This window comes from Varroa destructor, unplaced genomic scaffold, assembly GCF_002443255.2.
Source record: "Varroa destructor unplaced genomic scaffold, Vdes_3.0 BEIS01000004.1, whole genome shotgun sequence".
Taxonomy (NCBI): Eukaryota; Metazoa; Arthropoda; class Arachnida; order Mesostigmata; family Varroidae; genus Varroa; species Varroa destructor.
Window position 1 is genome coordinate 30,930,159 of NW_019211457.1, and position 24,002 is coordinate 30,954,160.

The following is a 24,002-nucleotide window of genomic DNA, read 5'->3' on the forward strand; positions in this document are numbered from 1 at the left end:
GTGACCATATTTACTTACGCTCGAACTCTAGGTCTTCTGCTTTCAACGTTTCGATTCGGGTTCGATGCGTTCACTTGCAGTTCCTATTTATTCCACGCTCTCGTGCTCCGGCCCCACTCCGTTGTCCTTTGCTTTCCACATTTTCTTCATTCTGGTGTCCGTGGTCATTCATAACCCCACTATTCATAACCCACTAGGACTCTTATGAGTCCTCCTTAGTTGAAATTAACTCTAGGAGGTGTCTCGCTGGATACTCGTTAACGAGAACAAATTGGGAACTTAGCGGCTACTTGTTTAAGGCAACACGAGAAACCTAGAAAGAGTTGCTCGACATGTCACCTTGGAAACGCATCTCTGTAGTAGGCCAGCTCAGCAAGCGGCTCGGAAGGACTCGAGTTTGAGTCACTCACGGTAGTTCTACTTAATTTTGTGGTTTTTTACTAAGACGCGCATTTCCGTACGCTACGGGATCGTTGTACAGGACGATGAGGAGAGGCAGCCTCGGATGCACTGTTCGTGTATAAGCCGTTATCACCGAATCGGACGAGGTCTAAACATCTAGGAGGAAGAAGACGTAAAAGACATACGGTGTTATTCTGGTAGATTGGCTGAAGTTTTGCAGCAGAACACAACGAACTGCTTGAAACGTGGAGGATACCTTTTCGTAGCTGTAATGCCTGCCAACCCCTCTTCGCCTTACAGCGGGTAATGATCGCAAGCACCCATTTGTTCTTCCGCCTTTTCCCTTTCTTCTCGCGCTGTACCACCTCCTTCGCGCGTACATCTCGCTAGATGAACGTGGCACCGTGTGGTGGGTCCTTGGGGTGCCTGCATTACGCGAGCCGCATCCATGCTAGTGGTGGCGTCGGCCACGTTAGTGATGGCTGCTGCGTGATGGGCTACCAGTTAAGTTATGCTCTAGGGGCATCGGGTCGGATCCTAACTGAGTACACGAAATGTATTCAGCAGGGCCGACCCCGATGTGCGACATGCTTACCGATTTTGCTTGAGCCCCTGATTCAAAACAATTCGTTGCCAGTCAGAAAAAGCAGGAGAAGGAATGACCAAACTAGTTGGTCTGAGACCTGTTCATCCTTGGTCCATTCATAGTTGTGACGTTGTCCTTAAATTTCGCTCTGCTTTCGCATAGCGTCCAACAATGGTACCGTTGTGCTTAATCTATGTAGGGTACTGTTGAGTCTTGTCCCTATTGTTCGAGCCAGAGAGCTTTGTGGAAGGGCAGTTTCAGGGTCTGGTGCCGTTTGGAGAAAGGATGTGAATAGGAGGACTCTTTGGACGCTACTCTTTATTGCCTTTTTCCTCTTTCTGTATTTCTCGAGGCAGAGAGATCCTACTTGATACGGTTATAGAGGATGCAACAGATATATCCTGAACAAATATACAGTAGAAACATCTATATAGGAATGGAGGTTATACTACAATATTATGCGCTTAAAAGTGCAACATTGCAGCATTGCCTGTCTGAAGAAAAGAACGTTTCCAAAAATGAAAGTGCGGACTAATTTAAATGTATAATATACGACGTTTTTTGTTTGATACCATTTGTCATTTCTTCTTACGTATTTTATGCTGCGGAAAGGGATATTACGCCGACTACAACTATAATTACTACGCACGGTAATGCTATCTAAGACGTTGTGATGTCGACAATGACTTGGGCGTTAGCGTGACGTTTTGTTGTTGTTAACACTTTGTTGTTTCTTGTAGGTGCCACAAAAAAAGAACTAAACTAGTGATCGTAACGGTTCATAGACGCTTCCAAGTGGCTGCCTGCTGTGACGTAAGTGCAGGATCAGCCATGTAAACGGTAGGAAGTAAAATGGACGACCTGCAACAGGGATTAGGCAAACGAAGTGTCGGCTGAAAGCGGGCTTGAGCCAGTTCCTGAGCACTTCCGCCTTCCTGTAGTTTTTCTCGAGATGAGCCCCAAAACAAGGGTGAGGGTAGCCTAAGCACTCGAGTAATATTACTTTTAATAACCCTGCATCTACTGGAGGAAAATATGGATCTCACAGAGTGAGGTTATATTGATGACCTCATTCTGTTAGGGTCTCAAGTTAGGAACTCTAGGGCTTAACGTGGTTCCAGGCGTGCTTGTGATTCTGCAGTTGCTACTCAGATTGCTAGGACATCAATAGGTCAGTCGGCCAACGCGTCGTGGCAGCACTGCGACGGCACCTAATAGCTCTTACGGCCGGGTTTAATATCGGTGGCTCTAACAAAACCCGAATTGTCCCCGTCGTAACCTCCTGATAGCTGACCTGTTTTAAGCATTGTCCACTCAGAAATTGAGGCAAGTAGAGCGAAAGAAATAGTACTTAATTCAAAGGAGAGGGACGTGCGCAGAGAAGTCGGCTCAGTTCTCTACATAGCATTTGTGCAGATGGGATTTGGGAACTCGGGAGGATGAACTTCTGCTGCTGCTGATGCTGGTAGAAGGTCAAGCATAAGAAGCTCGGAGTCTATGCCGAGGATGCATCTAAAGACAAAAAAAAAGATGCTATCTTAGAGGACTCAGGATCAGATGCAAGCTTTTCTCAATACGGTTGTATGTTCTTCTTTATCCCAAGTGAAGCAGTCACAAAAGTCCTGCTAGGATTCCGGCCTTTTGGAATGTTGTACGTCGAGTACATGTTACACTTTGTAACTATACATCGAAAAGCTAAATTATTTATAATGCAATTCCTTGGCTGCCTGACCATCCCTTTGTAGTTTAACTCGCCATGATTTGCGGACGAAAACATAATAATGGTATATCGTTTTTTAGCCTGGAAGATATAATCCAGACACATTTTGTCCGTATTGAATTTATTGAAGCTAGAAGCCCTCTTCCATGACACAACGGCCACACCACGTTTGCTCGTGGTCTTCTCCCATGTTTTGGTTATGTGAAGCTTACGGAGCTGAAAAAGCACCCAAACAATATATGGCGATTGACCTACATAGACAGAAGCAAGTGGTATTCAACGCAACATCAAATGGGCAGCTTCGTCCACGTCAGTTTTCGTTGAACCTTCTGTACCTGCTCCTTAAATAAAAAGGCACTCGCCAGAAAAAATGGAATGATTGATCCAGCAGTATTGCTTTGAATATACGGTTAATAATCTTATAAAGGAGCACATCTTTATAGCGTGTGCAGATTCTGCCCGAGACCTATAAGATTTGCAAATAAATCAGGAATAGTAGTCTCAGCAGCAACTATATCGCTTACCCCTATTTTCTATTAAACGCTTTTTATTTTATTTATATAGAGGTAAAAGGCTACCTATACCTATGATATAATAGTCAGCTTTTACCTGAAAGTTATGACGTGTATATATCGTAACACAGTTTACTATGATATGCACGTGCATTTTTTCAGGATAACCCTTACGATCCATAAAGAATTAGCTTAATATAGTTATATTAAAGGTCCGTTTGGACTCGGCAAACAGACGGATGACTGCTGGCGGTATAGATAAATTGTTCAGCCTTATTATTTTATATTCACCAGGGCTCAACCAGATTTGTCTCGCCCGTAATAGGATAGCTTCTGGTACATTTATACAATGTGCTTGTGGGCCTTTTGTATTAGTCTATTAACTGTCTCAATTTTTTTTAACAAAACACTCGCTTATATATCATTTTCAAAGGCGTTCCTTAAATCCACTTGGAATGAGTCGTGCAGCTGGTAGTAAAGGGCGAGGTAACCCACTCCATCTTGGCACTTTGCTAGATTGGGTTTTTTGGCCACGGCCCACTCGGGTCGGTTCAAGGACGTTTGGCAATGAGTAGTCTCAGAACAGTTAATTGGTAACGGCCGTTCGGAACACCGTACAGCCTTCACCTTATAAAAAAAGTGTAGCTTTTACCCTGAGAGCAGTCAAAAATACAATGAAAATAATAAAAATACGAGATCGCCTAAGAGCCGCTTAGATACTCGAAGCCTTATAATTGTTGCAATATGACTGTCCGACCAATGGCACCAGGACGGCGCCTTACACAGTGAGTACGAGTGCTTCTAGACAGAAGTACATAAATTTATTCGAGCGACAAGTGGTACAATGCAAATAGATAAGAAGAAATGGGCATGAAATACTCGCAACTGTGCTTATGCATAACAGTTTATCTGAAGCAGGCCTGTAATAGATCGTTTACGAAAATTCAACGATGATTAACAATGGATGCTAAGAGATTCACGGCGGTAACAAACAATACCCCCACCCACTACTGTTTTTACCAGTAGTGACGTTATCGTGGAGCTGTATGGACAGACATAGTTGACTCTGATGTCAAATTCGTACACGCTACGACGGAAACATAGGTATTCTCACAGTTATATAATATTTTCCAAAAAAAAAAGCAGACGTGCATAATACCTTCGAAGCAAAAGCTTCGGAATTTTGATCAGGCAATGTCGCTACTGGAGTTCCTTTAAGAACAAATTTGGTAGAATGGATGCTGTCGCGGTCATACCCAGTCATTTGTTTATCGACCAGGTTTTCTGATGCTGTACCCCATAGTGTTGTTTTTTTAGATGAAAAGTTTGAAGGCCAATGACATTGGACAGCTATAACTTCTGTGGTTTGACGCTTTTCGGGTGGGGGCTTACTTTGCCCTGCATTATCTGGGTTCCAGTGTGAAATGTGTTTTATTTCTATTAGTGTCTCTGTGGCACTGGTTATGTTATCTATGAAAAAAGATTATACGACAAACTCTTGACCATACCAGCACAGGTTGCAACTACTTTTTTACTCAGTCACGTATCGTCAAAGTAAATTTGTGAAATAACACAATAATATAATAATAATAGTTAAACATAAGCGAATCCGGTTTATTTCGCTTCTCCATTTTTTTACAATTATCCTGCTTTTTATAATAATAACAATAACAGATAGAATTTTTATGATATTTGCGGTGAATTTGCACATACATAAGCAGGTCGCAACGAAAAAAAATTCTCGGTTATAAACATCAATTCATTCAGGTCTAATGGCTGATCGTATGGAAGTCTAACAACCTTGGCTCAGTGATGAAGCTCAAGAGCATATTGCTACAAGCTTAATTATCCTAAGCTCGCCTTTATACCTCAATTGTTTCAATACATTACTTGTGTATTTGTGTTGCTAAAAGAGTTACACAGTTTAAGAATTGGTATACACACACACACACACACACACAGAATCATTGTGGTAGATTGTTAAACGCAATGATTCTGTGTGACACAGCGATACGAAAATTAATTTGCCCCTAGTACAATCGTGTGTACGTTTGCGTACACAAAGGTGCATGTGTGTTTCGGCGCGGCACGCAAAAGGCACGTACAGAAAGCCTGGCTTTTGGCCACTGACATGTTGCATTGAACCTGCGTAATTTAGTCTTTTATTTAGTGACTTTGCTATATAAGCGTTCCGCAACACATCTATTATCGTACATCTGCTATCGTCGAGGTACGGGATGCGCGTGAAACAGTACAGGCTGGAAGAGCTGCTGGAGATGTTCATGAACTGTACGCTAGACGACCGAGCATTCGCTACGGGCCCCGTATTGCCGCTGCCAGTCATCCATGTCTATCTTTGATTTGTTTCGACTGTTATTGGGGTCAAGAGCTGTTCCGACTTTTGAGAACACCTCTTTGCATACTTGGTGCTATTTCCACTTTCACTTCGGGCAAGTTTTATCATCGTAAACCAAGTAGTGGGGTTTAACTGAGGTACGAGTGTGAGACTAGTATGAAAGGCGGTTAGGTTACAAAAACAGGGCACTATACGAAGAACGGGTCACTGGTTGATTATTTAGGTCTAACATATTTGTGTAACTTCATTGCTTATTACCCTCTTCGCGTTCATCCGTCTCTCATCTCTAGACTGCGTTCGTCAGTGAACAATGAAATTCCCCCTGTACCCGCGGTATTTATGATGGCAAGGTACTTCTGTGACAGCGACAACAGCTATCTCAAGAGATTTGATGGCCTAGCGTCCCTTAATTAGGCGCGAGGAAGATTAGCAACGTGTAGTATTGGGTGTGTGCTTAAGCACGCGCCAGCTGTCAATTTGATTCGTTGGAATTTTCGTTATTCGTTGCGACGGTAAAGCAGCGCATCATCTTCTTTAGGTGATTTCTTAGTGATAGACTTGAGGGACGTGTACGCTTCTCAGCCTTGAAAATAATTGTTAAATGCTTAGGCGTTGCCGTTGAGCAGATCTCTTCTTAACTTCGACTCAAATAGCCAGTGAAAGAAATCAATCACAGTGTCGTGTGCTTCGCTGAAGTCCGGTCTGTCCGTCTGCGCGTGGGTATCTGTGAAATGCTGCACGCCGAAACCTAGCTACGAAACAAAGATGGCGTGACATAGGATTTAAGTAGAGGCCGCTCACTCCTACAGGTTATTCAGATGAGGAGCTACATTGTCATGGTCATTGCTCTACCATATGTAACACTGTATGTAGATTGTGTATTGTAGTCTATTGTAATAGAGATACTCGATGCGGTTAGTAGCTGAGGTAAGTTGAAAATGAACTTATTCATCCTTCACTTATCATCGTTCAATTTTTTAACAAAAAGAAATGAAGTGGGAGACAATTTTAGCGCATTTAAGGATATTTTGTATATTGGCATGAATTAAACAAACCAAGCACAGACACAAGTTCTTCTACTTATGTGCAAACAATTAATAATAACCAATGCTACACAGCTCTAGCTTCTTGAATAATAATAAAGAGACACTTAGATTTTGTCTTACGCTACCTGTACGAAGGTAAAGAAATCGTTTCATTGATCGAGCTTTGCCTCTCTAGTGAAGAGTTTTTACCTTGATGATTGCCGTTAGATATTGCCGGTTGTAACTAATTTAAAAATTTAACAACCTGTCACGCAAAAACACGGGGTTTCAGTCGCGTCCAAATACGAATTGTCTGGATCGTTGTGGGTAAACTGTTAACAATGCTTCGACATTATTCATTGCGTCTCGTCGGTTCAAATAGTTTAAGGCTACTAAATATTGCTATTGTATCCCAGTACCAACAGTCCAGGCGCCCATTAGCACCTGGGCAGCATTGCCCCACACTGTCGCGGTATCTAGAAGCCATCTGTGCTTAGGATGTCTGTTCATCTAATACTTAAACGCTCCGGATTCAATCGGATCAAAGTTGTCAGCTTTGATTAGAAAAACGATGTGTGCAGTCGTTTTGCCAGTGCTAATAATAATAGATCAAAGAATGAGAACGACATTTTGCTCATCGCAGATGACCAAAGAAAACACGTTAAGTAAGCTGTTTCAGAAGAACTGAAAAGAACACGAAGCAATTTGTTTCAATGGCGCAATGGTACGTTAGAGAACTCGCCACTGGCTCTCTGCCGTCTCTTAAATCGTTACGGCTAACTGTGTGTCTGTAAGTGCAAGCAGTTCTTGCTTAAACTGTATATATACGTATCTTCCTTAATAAATACAGCAGTTAAATACGAATCGGTCACGATTTCGACAAGCAGAAAACACTTTTACAAAGAAAAGCCGAAGCCAACGACCGCGATTGCTTCAACGGAATGGCCATTACAACTTCAGCTGGGTCGGTAGCGACTTCAGGAGGGCTATTGCGAAACACATTAGATACGTCTTAGGCACTAACTTCTCTGTAGTGCACTGGGTTCGCGCGGATTTAGCCTGATGCTATTTGTCGGATGAACCTTGTTGGAGGAGAGGGTATCCTAAGAACTATTATTATTAGTTTGTGGAACGAGAATGAATACTGTCTGATATATGCCTGATAGAATCGTCAGTTTTTTAAAAGTTCACGTTCGTATTAGCTGCTCAAAAGAGGATCATGAGATTTTTTTTATAATACGTAAGCAAAAATAACTTCGTAATATGAAGTTATTTTTCTCAATCTTACTTGTACCTTAAAAACCAATTCAGCTTCACATTAGCTTTAATGCTTAAATCGACCCAAGCCATTAGTTGACGGCTAGTCTAATGGATTGTTTGGCCAATATTATTAGCGCAAAAATGGCTGATGTTAACATAAGCCAAAATACCTAGGAATTGAGCAGACCGTGAGGGAAGCACCAGTGCGTCAAAAACTTTAAGTTGTGTTTATGCTGGACCTAAATATAACACTGACAAAAAAAGTTCATATCTTGCCATCGTATCGAAATATATCGACTTTTACACGGATTCTGTTCCCTTTTTATTTCTTCCCTCGACGAATTTTCCTTTTAGTCACGATAGAGATTTCTAAAAAAGCGGAAGATATGCTTCTGCCGAGACTCAGCAGTTATCAAAACTCAAGCATGTCTTTTACCAGCCTATCGTGGCTCCCATAATACCATACAGCTCATTCATTGGCACAGAGGCAGCCAGATTCTAATTGCTCGAATTTACTAGGATTGCTTTTAGTGATTGCTATGATAAACTTGTTTTGACTGATGTAATTTTGACAATGCTCCGATAGTGTTATTACGCTAACCCTGGTAGGCTCTGGTATTTGTTAGGGGACGAAAACGTGGACAAGCGTCTTAACTGTGCAGTTGTGCAGACCGTCGAGCTTCTAAAGAAGATTCTTTTGGGTGTCCTTGGGAAAACATCTCTGTTAACAGAACATCTTCTAGGTTCTGGGGAGTTTCAGGGTTATGAAAAGATGAAAAAGAATTGTAACTAATGAAAATGCTCTTCAAATTAGACGCTAAATTAGAACCCTATATATGATCCAAGAGTCGATATGAATTAGAAGTATAATTGTGCCTCCTTTTATTTTTTTTTCCATCTGTGTTTAGTTGGTTCTTCGGGCCAATGTCTCGACAGGAAGCAATCGAACTTCTACAACGCGAATCAGAGCCAGGAGTATTTCTCGTGCGAAACTCGAACACCATTCAAGGAGACCTCGTCCTATGCGTTCGGTAAGTATACCATCCTCATTTCTCACAAATAGTAGATTTTGCCTATAGCACTGGATCGTAAAAACGGATAAAACTTATAGGGGCGCAGATCAAACGACAACAGTTTTCGTTGTTATGTGTCTGACTTGAAAGAAAACGGATAGGATTTGTAAATTTGAAATGTTTTTGTTAACTATTATCAGCGAACCGACAACGGTGATGATGTGGGCAAATTCGACGCTCATTCGTGCGTTCCATAAGCGTATCGTACGGGGCTTTGCGGTTACATAGTGCGTCTAAGGTGATGATCAACACAGTTCATCCCTTCCACCAATGCGACTAGTTAGATAATAAATATAGCCACGTCTTTTGTAGGGGGCCAAATGGGGACAGTTTGGAACTGAGAGATTAGTTGGTGAGCTCTGCTGTTGGCTCACCGTTCTTTCCTGTATGAAGTCGTACGCGAAATGCCTCATTTAAGTCTGATGAGATTTTTATTATTTGTCGCTACGCTTCTTCTGTCAGGCGTCAATATAAGATTTGCTCGATACGGAGGACGTAAAGTACCACATTACGTTGGTGCTACTGCCATACAACAATTTGTAAATTTCTCTGAATTATTGTATTATGGCGTTTGAGCACGTTTTATATCACAGTTATATTTTGTATGAGTTTTTATGTGTGATTTTGAAACAAAATTTCGGCAGTCTGTATTTGATGACCTTGACTTAGTAACTATGATGATCAAAGGTCACTATCGATGTTGTTACGCCACTGATAGTAATAATAACGTTCTGACGAGGGTTATGACAACATGCCATGCCATTGCTTACGTGGGGGGCGGGGAGTAAGAACGCGGCCGGACAAAGAATCTTATAGCTTATAGGCCCTTTTTACTTATAGAAATATATATATTATATCCTTATGAGATCAAATTTAAGGAGTAGCGGGGTAACTAACGTTGGCCTAATCCTTGCAAATGTGCAATGCGAATGGTGCATGTTTTAAGGATGTTTGTTCGGTGGCAGAGATTAAAGAAAGTCTTCATTCGAAGCTTCGCAGAGTACTACTGCGTACATTGTTGCAAAGCGTCTAAAAAAAAAGCTGTGGGTTCTTTGAGGAACTGCTTACGTACGATGGGGCTATCACTGGATCGGTAATGAAGCTGACGCCTTGCTGAACGCTTGAAGACCCAGCAACTAAAATATTAATAATATTACTGTTGTCATCACTAATTATTATTATCGCACTCATTCAACACTCTAAATAAGATACTGCTGAATTTTACCACCCATTCTCATAGCTGTTTCATACACCCTATTGTCATTGCCCACATAAATAGGCATAAGGATACACATATATTGATACGGTATAAACATCTTGTTACGTGGTCTTAAAATGCTGCATAGGACCGACACCATTCTCAGATGCAATCGAAGAATCACCTATCCTCATTGTTCGTTCAGTACCGTTCGGATGACATAATAGATCATCATTATATCTATCATCTGTATTTGACTGTTGCTCTAATACTAGAGTTAACTGAATTTTTTTTTACCGTTTTACTATGATCTGCTTTCATCAATACTCCTATCGAAAACGCTACTCGGACTAGCGAGGAGACCCGAGTATCACACTACATCATCCACAAAGTTTCGCAAGGAGTTCAGACCCGTTTCAAAATTGGCGAGCAGATGTTCCCTGATATGCCGGCCCTGCTACACTTTTACCGTAGCCATTACCTCGACACAGCGCCCCTGATACGGCCAGCAGCGAAACCTAGAGAAGCTGCAGAGAGGGTCCGCGCACGATTCGACTTCAATGGCAGCGTGAGTATCTTAGGTAAAGCTAAGAAAAAGGAGGAACTATTCATCAACGTTTTGCTTGAGTCTGTCAACGCTTCATACGTTATGCCCACGGAGAATGCGTTAAGCAAATTCCAGGAAGTTTCAAGTGTACTCAAGTTGAAAAAAAGGTCTTCGTTTCTTTTCAATTGTTCTAATTTCAGCTGATACTTGTGTAAGGTATATCGGAAAGGAGTGTCGAATAACGATGGGCATTAGATTTAGTCGTGAGTGTATTACAGAAAATTCTTGTTGAACGTTGGAATTATAATTGCTGGTTGTGCTTTGTTTATTGCAACACATTTGCCCCTATGGTGACACAAATTTTTCTTTTAACTCAATTTAGATTTTTGCGAAAAGAAGCTATAATTATTGTTTCGCTTCAAATAGCTACGTTTTATTAGAAGGTATCCGATTTTTTTTCTCTGAACAATAGAATATATGTATATAACGGAATTGTTTTGTGGGAGTGTGCGTGGAAACGTTGCGTATGTGCCTTTAATAATGTTCAGAAATGACTACATATTTCGTTTGTTGTAGCTGATATTGCTTTCTGAGCAGTGCGCCTTTAAATTTATTATGTGTAAGTAAATTGTTCTTTTTTTTTTTTCTTTAATTACATCCTTCTACATCATTTCCTTTTCTTTTATTCATATTTTCTCAGTTATCCTGCCGCTGCGTATAAATGTGATAATTGTCCATTGTGTATTACGCCGTTCTTATCATAAAGGAAGCTCATGTCTAGAATATAATAACACGGTTCTACTTAATTTATGGACTGCTAATATCTGTGCCTATAGGGTGATACGGACGATCTTCCGTTCCGAAAGGGTGAAGTATTGACGGTCATTTCAAAGGACGAAGACCAGTGGTGGACAGCAAGAAACTCTCTTGGACAGACGGGCCAGATACCCGTTAATTACATCGAGAAGGTAAGAAATTGACACGAAAAGCAAGAAACCATACTAGATTGGTCCTTCTTTGAGGATTCGAGGCGGGCCTCGGCCGACTTGACAGTAACGCATGTGGACTGAGTCGGCCTTCGGTCGACTCATCCCCCCACCATCGGTCAGATAAAGCAGCGCCACTAATCGTAATACATATATCAGTTGAAATTATTGATTTTTTTTTTGCTGTTGCACCCATTGTACTTGCGACAACAGTAAAACGAGAAAAAGTTTTTTTAAAAAAAAAAAAAGGAAGTTAGTGCTATTGTAGCTGTTTGTTCATCTTTCTGATCAATTTAACGGTTCAGTAAGATCGATCATTGGACAGAGGGAAGAAACGGTTCGTACGGAAGCACTCCGGTAGGTCAATAGAGCCACTCATATATGTGAATTCGTTGCCTGCCACTGGATAGAAAGGATACGGAGCAAGGCATCATGACGATGAAATCATGTTTTTAGAAGCACACCTTTCTCGAGGCATTACGTGGCAAGCCATGGGAAAGGTTCAGAAGGAGCTTCTTTTGCTTTCAGCATGTGGTCGAGTAAGGCGTTGTAGCAATAATTATAGAAAAACACATGTTGTGCAGGGTATATCGAAAGATCCTTAATTCACGTGATTTGAAAATTGTGTTCATAGTGATCATTATTTTAGTGGTATATTTCACCGAAATTAAGACGGCTGTAATCTAGAATGCAGCCTTCTTTAGCAATCATCGAGGCAATGGTAAAATAAATCATTGATGGTCTTGACCTTGCCTTTTATGTCAACTTCGCGCATTTGTCAGCTTCGGTGCCCTTGTTCGAAGCAAACAATAAGCTGGTCTTCGGAGTTCGCAATTCCCGCTTCTTTTTTGTCATTTATCCAGTTGGTTAAAAGGGCCAAGTCCGAAGAGCCATCAGTGGGCGACATCACATGATGCTCATTTTTCGGCTGACGTAATATTTCATTTTGTTGACTTATTTCTGGGCTTACTTCTGTTTTCATGTTCTCCCTACTTTATCGACACTGTATAGGTGAACGTTTGCCTTTTGCGATACTTCGTTTGCTGTCTATATCTGTGCCGGAAACTGTAGCTTCACCTAGTAGGGCATATCTTCTGCTAAAGGGTAGTGCAACTGACTGAGATACCGAACACCATTGCAATTTTCTTTGTTGCCAAAAGTGGCATTCAGTATTAAATATTAAAAACAGGGGCAAGATGCGGATTGTAATGTGTCCGGGGAGCGCAAAATATCAGTTACGGTAAATATAAAAAACCGTCCAACGTAACCCATTTAAAGACGATCTATCATTTTCTTATCAATGTACAATATTATTGTCTACACAGTTTGCATTCTGTTTACTCTTTTCGCTGACGTCTCCCATATCTGTTTCTTCTGTATCTTTCACCTCTTTTTTGTTTCCTTTAGATTAAATTAATGTTTCTTTCATTTCATCTTTCAGCTTTCCTTTTAACTAACTTCCTCGGTGGTACCGTTATTCCAACAGTAGTTTACTAACAATCACAGTTGCTAAGAGTGAGTGTCTGCATGTCTGTATATGACTAAATCGCCCTTCCATATTAGAAGTACTTTTCCTTCTTCTATTAACAGCAGATGTTAGATAACCAAAAGAAAGCAACTGAAAATACTCTCACATATTTTTCTCCATAGTTTTTGTCTCGATTGTTCACCTATACCGAAGCCAATTTTCGCAAATCAAATACACATTGCGTTCTTGCTCTTTAGTATTGCGGGGGCAAGAGAACGAGCAGTGTTTGTCCTTACGTGAAGGACATATATATCAACAATGTCACGCTGCAAATATTTCTTTGACGCGCTAGATGTACAGGACGCAGCTGATACTCTGCACACCTGAAGCTGCTCGAATAGGCACAGTTTAGAGAATACTATTCCGCAACACTTAGCATATAAAATACCAACTTATATAGAGGCTTATAAGACGATTGTTCAAGTTAACGCTGTTCATTCATCTTCAATTGCATAATATTTGATCCAAGTACGTGATTTAATGATACTGCGATGAGTGTTGCTTTAGCACTGTCTTATGATTCAACGATTCGGCGTTCAGTCAACGTCAAGCAGAGGAACGTTGGCCAGGCCCATCGACATGGTAGCCACTTCCTATCGTTTCGAAAAAAATTCTCCAAGTGAAAAAATATTTAATGTGGTTTTTCCGTCTGCGGACCACGTTATAATTATCGTCGTTAATTTTTATTCGGCATCTGCCTGCATATTCTGCTAATTAGCTGAGGATGTTACCCTCCAGATCACGCCCTGTACAACCAACTTACCAGAGTAAAAACGCTTTGCTGGCTCGCACAGAGCCATCGCGAAGTAGTGCAGGGTCACCTCACGGGACCGTGAACGGTAGCACGAGTCAGAGGGTACCGAACCGCTTCGTTGGGGCAGGCCATTGATCCAACGGAGCTCTGACGGTAGACGTTGTGCAGAGAGGCAAGCCGTGGACGAACAGGGGGGCTTAAACTAGTGATGGTTAGGCCAAACCCATCGCTAGTGCCAGTGGACAAGGAGTTTTGTCGGTAAAGTGTGTTTCTGAGAGTAGTATGCTGTCCGTAATTTAGGTGAACAGGCCAACTGTGAGGAGGACGTTGAAGAACGTACCGGAACGTACAAAGCTCGCGAGGTCCAGTCGAATATTACAATGCGGATTGAATGAGAAATTGCACCATCACTAGCAATAGGAGTGGCAGTAGTAATGCTAATGGCAGGACCCCGTGAGCTAAGGAAACCTGCAAAGCTTCTGGATGAGTGCCGTCTGCGAGTCAGTTGCCGACCGGGTTAATGCTGTGGTATCAGTCAATTGCAGCTATCACTGCTAGCACTAATCTTGAAGAGTGTGTGGGCGCACCCTACAGCTTGCAAATACTGGATCTTTCCTTTCCCGCCGGAGGCACCATTTATTGGTCGCCTACGGGGGTTTACAGTCCCCTGTATATGCTTTGTCTGAATAAACATGTTCTTACAATAGGTGTGTATGAGCCATAACTGCTGAGTTGTAGCTGGGACGTAATAGAAATTGGAGCGGGTGGAAGTCGGGAAGCGGGGAAGGGATTAAGCTCATGTGGATTTGCTTCTGACCCTTACTGAAATCAGGAGGCTTGTTACGAGTCGCCGTTACCATCTTGCAACTACGAGACCTTACCAGCTGCATAGTGGTAGCTGTATTGGAGATCTGCGCATAATGTTTTCAAGTGGCCACACCACAACATTGAAGGACGATGTTTTGCTTGACGACGTAAATACTCAGTGATTGTTGTGATTTCCATAGCAAACTTCGTCCCTGCGAAGTTTGCCAGATACTAGCCGACGATGACACGTTGTCGACGAACAGGAAAGACGAAAAGGATTAGAATAGACTAACAGCATTATTTATGTAGAAATGGTTAACACGACGGTGGTTGCAATGCGTGCGAAAAAAAAACAGTGGCATAATCACTCGTACCTTCGTCGCCGATATACAATAGAACGCGACAATACAATGATGAAATTGTAAACATGAAACACACTATGACAATCACGAAGCATCGGAGACAAGCCCAGCGAACAAACTGTCTTATGGTCTTTTTTTTTTTTAAAGAAAGACGACTGAGCGTTGTTTTCTCGTCTGTTTGTTATATGCATATACAACTTGCTCGAGTTACGGACGGCGACAGTAGCGTGGGGGGGGGGGGGGGAATCGAGTTAGGTTTAGAAACGACTTTGAAACCCGGACGTTTGTCAAAGTTACCTGCACTGGGGTGTGAGACTGTTGAGAAGTTTGTTGACTGTTGACCGTTTGGGAGTGCCTCGTTTGGGACTGATTGCGTTAGTAAGTTTCATTCAACATAACATGACTTTATAATTTTTATATTTCACTTAGTTTTTTTGTCTGGCAGTTTAGACTAGCCGCTATACAAGCGGCAGACGTTGGATGTGAAATTATTGGTCAACAATTTATGTAACGTAACGAGAAAAATACTTTAGTCTTAGTCACGTACGTTATATTTTAGTGATACAATGTATAAATTGATGCTTTTTTTATTTGAATACTTTTTATTATCTTGAACGATCTTTACAATAACTTTATACCCTAACGCTTTGGTTGTGTTGTGTAATTTATTCACGTGAACATACAGTTTACTCGGTAACTGTTCATCCCTTCAGCACTGCTCATAACCCAACAAAGTGCGTTTCTTCCACAAACATTAATGCAATGACAATTTGTGTTCTTGTTAATAAAAATTATTCATTGTCTCTATACTACTAAACATTTTTGTGATTATTGTCGTTCCCAATGCCTGTTCTCCGATTACCCATTTACCCGTGTGTGACGTTCCCTATAACCTTATACTGATACCGCCTACTACTCTCATCAATAAACGCATCCAACGTCCAACCTATCAATCTTCGCTGTCCGGGCGCATCCTACGAAATCCTCGATTCCGCCTTCGTTACGACTCTTCCCGTGTACACTGGTGTCGTTTCTCGTCGAATCACCTCAGCTGGAGGACGGTGCCCTGATCGCCGGAGGCTTAGGAGGCAATCCGATGGGCGCCTCAGGGGGCGTAGTCAACGGAAACATCACGGGACATCTTCCTCCACCGTTGACTACCCCACCAGCGCCGCCGCAACCGCCATCGAACAACGGAGCTTCGATAGGAACTGGACCAGGTCCAAACGGCTCTTCTAGTAACATCCGTTATACGACGCCGCAGGTCAGTGGCACTAACGTGCCGGCAAATAACGGTCAAGCGCAAAACGCAGCAGGACTCCCAGGAATAAATGGAGCGAGTGGCTGCAGCGCAAACGTAGCCAGCGGGGGTACTCTAAATGGCCAGCGCAACAGCCAAGAACGGAAACTTCCCGCAAAGGCGCGCGTCAAACAGGCCCGCGTCCCAAACGCCTACGATAAGACGGCACTTCGTCTCGACGTAAGTATTTGTAATAAAGTGGCTTACTTTTTCGGTGATTGACACGTAAATAGAGAAAATATTAGGTGAAATTTGGTTGTGGATGATGATCTTAGTTTCGCAAGCAAAATAAGCTACGGTACAAATTAGAAAAAATTAAATAAAATGACACAGCATTTGTAGAATGTTTCCCTAAAGCTCCAGAAGCTAACAATGCATTTGCTCTAATCATTACTAGTAACATTATGCATTCCCAGCGTAACAATGAGCAAAGTAAATGTGTATAATTTCATAAAGCTGCTCACAAATTTTTTTGGATTTCAGTCGATTGTTCCATGATTTTCAGACTTTCATGTTCAAGTGAGCAGGTTTGCCTAAAAAGGACGGTTAAAAAAACGAGTGCTTAAGAGCTAATGTCCGTTTCATCTAACGAATGGCCATTTGGTTACCGAACGACCCTTAGTAAGAAGATGATAGAAGATTTTGCTGTTTCGCTCTCGCGAAACATGCCAATTCGGCCCACTCGCGAATCGACGGTGTATGACTGGATCGTCCGTCCGAAAAAATTTCGTGACGTTAGCTTTTTGGATGAAAACGTATGAGGAGTGACGTAGACGATATTGGCTCTGCCTGGTATCGTACGAAGCAATTCAAGCTATAAAAGCACAGTACATTCTCTTTATTGAGAAACTCTCTGCTATATCATTGTGAATTCCTTTCTCTATCTATTGTTTGGCCCGAGCGACTTTCTGTAGAAAATTATCTCTGCCTTGTGTGGATGGACAAACAGCCAAGGTCGCTATGAATGTTTTATCTCTGTTGAGTATAGCTCGCAAATCTGAAACGACCCGTTGCGGTCGAAAGTCGGTCGGAAAAGGACAGTCGACCCTAAACCCGACATCCTTTTCCTGACCGCTTCATTTTTGTAGCTTCGCTATACCCTTGAACTGGGGGGTAGCGGAGAAGGTTCAGGCTGAGCAGAGTGGTAGATGGTCGTTAGGACAATTCCCTGCCGTAACGGAGTGCAAGGCCTACAATTATCGAGCATTTGCTTCACTATACCAGAGCAGGTGACAGGATTTTACGTTTGAACAAAGTTCTCTGGCTTCTTATGAATGCTGCTACGTGCCTCGATAAATAGGCCACGTTATTAAAGCGTGAATGGCACTTGTCGGAAAATGTCACAAGGTGTACCGGAATCCGCGTGCGTTACCATCTGCAGGATAGGCTCATCTCGTTGTTAATATTTTGCCAATTGACGCAATCTCTGCTACGCTATCCTGAGCTAAACTGTCGCTTGTAGAAGCTGGAAAGGAGGCATGCAAGAGGAGACTCAGCTGGAAGAAGTAAAACACGCTCAGCTTCTATGCAAATCTTCTTGCCATAGCCCGGACCAATGAGATTGTCTTGGGGGACGTTGAGGGTACAGAGCAATACCCCTAGTGGAAGGATCTGTTTTTCAGCTCAAGGGGCTTCAGCTTTTTTTCATTGTCTCTTTCTGATTACGTCGGGTCGGGCGAGGCATACAAAGCCGAAGGCACAACTGCAAGATCTAGACTTCCGTTGAAAATGATCTAACGGACAGTTGACTCGGTTCTTAGGTAAGCCGTGGGAACAGAAACGGTCGCGATTGTGCTAGCGCCAGCGAAAATGACTCCGAAGGAGTACTTCCTTTGAAGATCAACTGTAAACACGGCATCAGATCCGTGTCAGCCATAGCAGTGGAGCATTGAAGACGCAGATAACATTCAGTTACCTTAATTGCCGTATGCCCCAATTACGTGGGTGTCGCATATGTATCTTTTTAACGGCACGCGTATTGCAGATGAAAAGCATTTTTTATTGGTGGTAACAAGGCAGGGGGTACGATGTTGAGTTTGGTATCTGTTCTCAGCCGAACGATTTGCTAATTAGTTTAACTTTTATTCAAGCAGGGTTACATGAGTAAGCGATATTTCTTACCGCTGGCGAGCGTGAGCATTTCTTGTGCGCGAACAAGACGCTTCTTAATCCGGCTTTGTCCGCGACCCATGATGTGACATGGGTGTAAAGGGTCGACTTGTTGTTTGAAAAAAAAAAATAAGTCAACAAATGTTTTTGACCCACAGCTGATGTATTCGAATCTCACATGTCATAATGCGACATTCGAATGCTTAACCGAGCAAATGACTGTAAATTCTTGTGGTAGCACTTATTTTAATAATAAAAAATAACAGCTCTGCGCGAAGGACCTATCGTCAAGTTAATTTGTCACTAAATTATAACAAAATCCAGTATTGCCTACTAGTAAGTTATGTCTGAATTATACATTTTTCAGGGGTACATATTTATATTCATTCATTCTGTTGAAACTAAATGCGTGCTGAAGAATATGTCTATGTTTGTGTTTCATAAATTTCGTTAATTTTTTTAGATCGGCGACATTATTTTGGTGACAGCGATGCACAAAAATGGTCAATGGGAAGGTGAGCTTCGTGGCAAGACCGGACATTTTCCCTTCACGCACGTTGAATTCCTTGAAACTGGCGAAGAGGAAGATGCATCCTGAACAGGATCTGCTAGAACGGCGATGTCAACGGTCAACCGAGTCCATACGGACCCCTATGCAACACCGTCTTGCCGGCAACTTTGACGTCCTTGTTAATTATGACGATATCCACTAAGGAGCCACAGAGCTAAAACGACTCATCCGAGAACTGTCCACACAGATTTGTTGCATCCTCTTACAATAGAACTAATACGAACAGCACAAGTCGAACACTATGAGGACATAGCCACCAGTTACACCTGATGAGAACATGGGGGTGACATACATTACATCTAATCGGCATGGTTATTATGATACAAGATGGATCTAAGGCCAATCTGGGTTCGGTTAAAAGCAACAGGGAAGCCTCAGTAATGATAAAAGTGCTGCAGTGCAGAGTGACTCATGTCAATTACGTATTTATCGGTTTGATAGGTCGCAGTAATCAATTGCGACCAAACGACAATTAGGCTAGATCTTTGAGATGCTAAACAGAAAAACAAAGGTGAGACAGGACTTTGGCAGCCTTCAATGACGTTGAAATAAGGATGCACCATCGAATATTGTTGTAAAAGGGGAGGCGGATTGAATGTAAGAACCGCTGATTGAGGTAGATTTGTCGTCGCTCGTGAGCTAACATGAGGTCGTGCCGGAAAGGCATATGGGCCAGTTGGGAAGAACCACATTTTTCAATATCGGGGGATCCGTTGCCACTTAACCAATTGTGTATAGTTAATTGTGAATATGCAAGTTTATATGCGGCGCCGCTGGTAATAGATTAATTATTATATACAGCTATATACATATATCTATTGAGTGCTAGCAATAAAAATAAAACTAAATATAATATGAATGATGGTAATAATGGCGACTGATGCCAAGAAGATGCGAACAGTCGTGATAATACGGGACGTGACTAGCTGACCGTGAACACGAGCTGCTTGGAACATCTATATCGCAAAGAGGCGATACGTAGGCCCTTAAAGACGGTTAGAAGACAAACAGGCTATTTTAAACGCACGAATCCAAACAAATCGAGTCAACTAATAATAAGTCAGTGAAAATGAAATTAGGATGTAGAATAAGTAGTTAGACTATGAAACAGCAACATATACGCCAACACCAATAGCGATACTAACGACTAGCTTTGCGAAGACACAAAAAACATGGAAAAATGATCTGTTTATATGAAATGGCGTACGCGTGTAATGAGACAGCAAAAAAAAAAAAAGACAAAGCCAACGCCGTAAGAAATACCCAAGAACAGCGTCTGACGTGAAACGACACGCAGAGAGGAGGCGGGGGGGAGGGGGTCTAGAAATTAGGAATATATATAAACGTACGTGTAGATGTCAAAAGCACTCACAGTGTGTCGTCCACAAGGATGGCTGTGTATGAATCACTAATTAAAACAACTGGTGATGTAGGAAGATAAAAGAGGAACGTTGGAAGTTCGCGCGTGGAAGACATACGTGCAGGCACGAAACACGAATCGCTTCGCCATATAGAGTAGACGGTAGGAACGAAACACACAGAGTGCTATAAATAGCTAGATAGAGCGATATTTAGATATGGACACGAGAAAGGAGCAAAAAAAATGAATAAATAATGCGGACAATTGAACGATAAAAAGAGAGTACGATACAATAAACCAGTAGAAGGAAAAATCGAACGGTTCAATTGATCAATTCAGCGCAGTGTAGTCTTTATCTAAGGGTAGTAGACGCTGCTTGGGCGAGGCGCCAACCAAGGGAAACGAAGCGAGAGTAATAAAATTCTAAATTTCTAATAATAAATATTGATTATGAAATAATAGTACGTTTACGTCCAATAGTGGTGATAATCAATAGGGCTGAGATGATTCTTTTGATTATGCGCAATTTCTATTCAGATAGGGAGAAGCCATCCTGCAAGGCTCCTGCAACTGGTTGGAAGGCAAGTGTGGCTGAAAGTGATGCTAAAGGAGATAGGCCAGCAAACTGAAGACAGGATGATGGAAGAATTTCGTGGAAATGGTAAAGCAAATGATGATGAACGCTGGAACAGAATAGATTTTGTTAAAGGAACCCCGTCCTGTACATACAGAACTTGTCGCAGTAATGAATACCAGCGATAACCTATGCGTTAACAGCTATCGAAGAAGGGCAATTGCAATGATTGGCAAATCTAAATATATTTAACTAAGAACGTACAAGCTTTCTGCGTCAAAACGTGCTTTTGATAACTGGTTGAAGGCTGCTTTGATGGACGTCCTGTATATGAGCTCTGGGCTCTATGTGCACATATGTCTTCCAAACGCGTCCGATAAACGACGACACAGATCCTGGAAGCATCTAACAGACATATACACATACGCCCGTGGGCGCGACAGGCTTTGAGAAGAAGGCGGATTTTGACAAATATCGACCAAATTTTTTGCAGGCTACTCACGTACGCTATAACGCTAAATGGGAAGGTGGTTAATAATGCTACGATTAATACCGAAACCCAGATAGAACCGGCATTGTAGAAAGCAGAAAACCAAAAACCTTTTAGCTATTGCTCCTCAACCAACACTATCATTTCAGACTGTCCTTGGTGTCGTTTCAAGCGAAGGGAATTATCATAATAATGATAACAACCAAGCGACGCGATTCAGTGAATGAAAAAAAAAACTATATATAATAAATGCACCCAAGAAGACAGAACCGTCTAGATAAATAGAAATTTACTTTAATGTAAAATAATTATTAATAATAAAATATATTTAAAATACACATCTGTGTGTGTGTATGTGTGTTTATTGTTCGTCTGCTAGAAATTATATTCGTATGTATTAATTGTAATTGAAATAGTTTCGCTTCGTCTTACGATCAGTAACTATAAGCGACGATACGTGTTGCTTCTATAACGCTCTATAAGGCTCTATAACGTGTGATTGCGAATACGCTTCGAATACGCGTCATAAATTAGGTTAAGCAGTCGACTTTTTGTCTTATACCTTTACGCGGACGAAGATAGATACCAATAGAACAGGAATGTATATTTTTACCTCATTTTTAGCTCATAAAATCCTTGCGGTTATAGGACACGGTATACTGTGGAAGTTAAATACTGTAAATCTAGTTTGCCCATGAACAAACAATCGTTTATCGTTACGCCAGTCATAAAGCAATCTATGTCGGCCTGTGAATTGCAAAGGAAGTAAGAGAACCGATTTTAACACAACCCGTGGAACTTTATCATATATCTGGCATAAGTTAATTCGTATCAGCGTCCACAAAAGAAATATCCTATACAATTATTATTAGTAAGACATTGCGGTCGAGCAGAAGGAAGTTGCTAGTTTGGCTAGAATAAATCATAAGGCAACGGAGCGTTAGCCTTGAAAATAAATCGTGTTTTGTGCCAAAATTTTGTGCACCCGTTCATCAATGTTACGGGAATAAGATCTTCAACGATAAATAATTATAATGCTTGGCTAAACGAATTCGTTGGGGCGAAGAAACTATTGCCTAAACAGGAGAGGTCAGTAACAGGGAATCGTCTACGTCTTCGGAACTTCACCACTTTGGCTTTTTAGACGTTAAACACAAACCTCAATAGGCCGGTGAACGTGATGGAAAATGGAAAAAATTAGGGCATTGGCGTGGAAAACGAGTGTTTTGTTTTTTTCTGTAAATTATTATCAAAGCACGGAGTAACAACAAATTTAAATAATCACATTGTGCCTAAATGTCAAGTGCTGAACGAGGCCATGGTCAACTGGTACGAGATTGGTTCGTTTGACTGTTTCTAGTTTTCTTTTTTTAGCGCGGAAAAATCAAACACATTTCTGTTTTTCTCTTTTTTGTAAAAAAGGCATGTACGGATGTTTATAGAAGAAGGCCTGAAGGATTGAAAAGGAGTCTGTGGCTTCAAATAGAAAGTTTGAGGCCACTGCAAACTGCAAAAACGCAATAGAGATCGAGTCAGCGCGTCATCAATGCGACGTTGATTTTCAACAACGATATCGCATGATCTAATGGACATGGTCTGACGGAAATCATGCTGTTTTTGAGAGATTCGTTTGGGACGTTCCACGAAATGGGTAAGTTATTTGGTTAGTAGTGATAACAAAGCTTTAAACAACAAGTCTTCTTGATTATATCTCTCCATGAACTAATAATACACTCTGATACGAAGAACGGCCCTCAGTCCGTCAAATGGGAGGATTCTGTGTCGGAGAAGGTGGGATGAGTTTGTTTTGAAAGTTCATTTACGTATGCACCATTAAGTATGGGTTACTTCTGCTCTATATTGTGTCCTTTCCTGCACGAAGAGTGAAGAAAATATCGCCAGTTAACGGTGTATCAGGACAAACCTGTTTTTTTTCTCTGGCCTTTCATTCTCGTTTTAACGAACAGCGGTTCTTCTTTTCATTTTTGGTACATCTTCTTGGCATCTTTTAAAGCTAACGACACTGTCGTCTCAAGAAGGTACATAAATAGGTAACTAGGTGAAACTAACCGAATGTAACACGAAGCTGTGCGGGCGGTCGCTGCAGAGACATGACCCCAGAGTCTACCCTTTTTCTAGTTGTTATTAATGAATGATTATTGTACATAGATACCATACTGCATGTATATATACGCATATATATAACGCTACACAGGTCTAACCTAGATAGGTTTTTAGGTAGGTAGGCCTTGGCGTAATTTTGAGATAGCCATTCGGAAGCAAAACATTCCTAAAAATCACTTTTTTTTGAGACATGTTCACTATCACATGCTTAAGAAACTGGGAATTCGCAAGTTAGCGGGTTGCTATCATGACTCTGAGTACATGGACGCTTAATTACCTGAGTTTCGAACTTTGTAATATCTGAATGCATCACCTATTGTGGGTATAAGTGTCATCGCTGGAGCTGTATTAGGACTTC

At 41.5% G+C, this 24,002-nt stretch overlaps 1 protein-coding gene across 5 annotated transcripts in view; it reads left to right on the forward strand.

Annotated features, from left to right (window-relative positions):
• Crk (Crk proto-oncogene, adaptor protein) overlaps window positions 1-20,794 on the forward strand; it is an 81,503-nt gene extending 60,709 nt beyond the window's left edge. For all 5 annotated transcript variants that reach the window (XM_022805753.2, XM_022805752.2, XM_086987692.1 and 2 more), the window contains 5 exons: window positions 8,770-8,892; window positions 10,487-10,700; window positions 11,516-11,647; window positions 16,168-16,596; window positions 18,989-20,794. In XM_022805753.2, the coding sequence (XP_022661488.1) occupies window positions 8,786-8,892; window positions 10,487-10,700; window positions 11,516-11,647; window positions 16,168-16,596; window positions 18,989-19,123 (1,017 nt within the window). In that variant the 5' untranslated portion in view covers window positions 8,770-8,785 and the 3' untranslated portion in view covers window positions 19,124-20,794. The remainder of the gene's footprint in view (window positions 1-8,769; window positions 8,893-10,486; window positions 10,701-11,515; window positions 11,648-16,167; window positions 16,597-18,988) is intronic.
• Window positions 20,795-24,002: the final 3,208 nt, after the last annotated feature.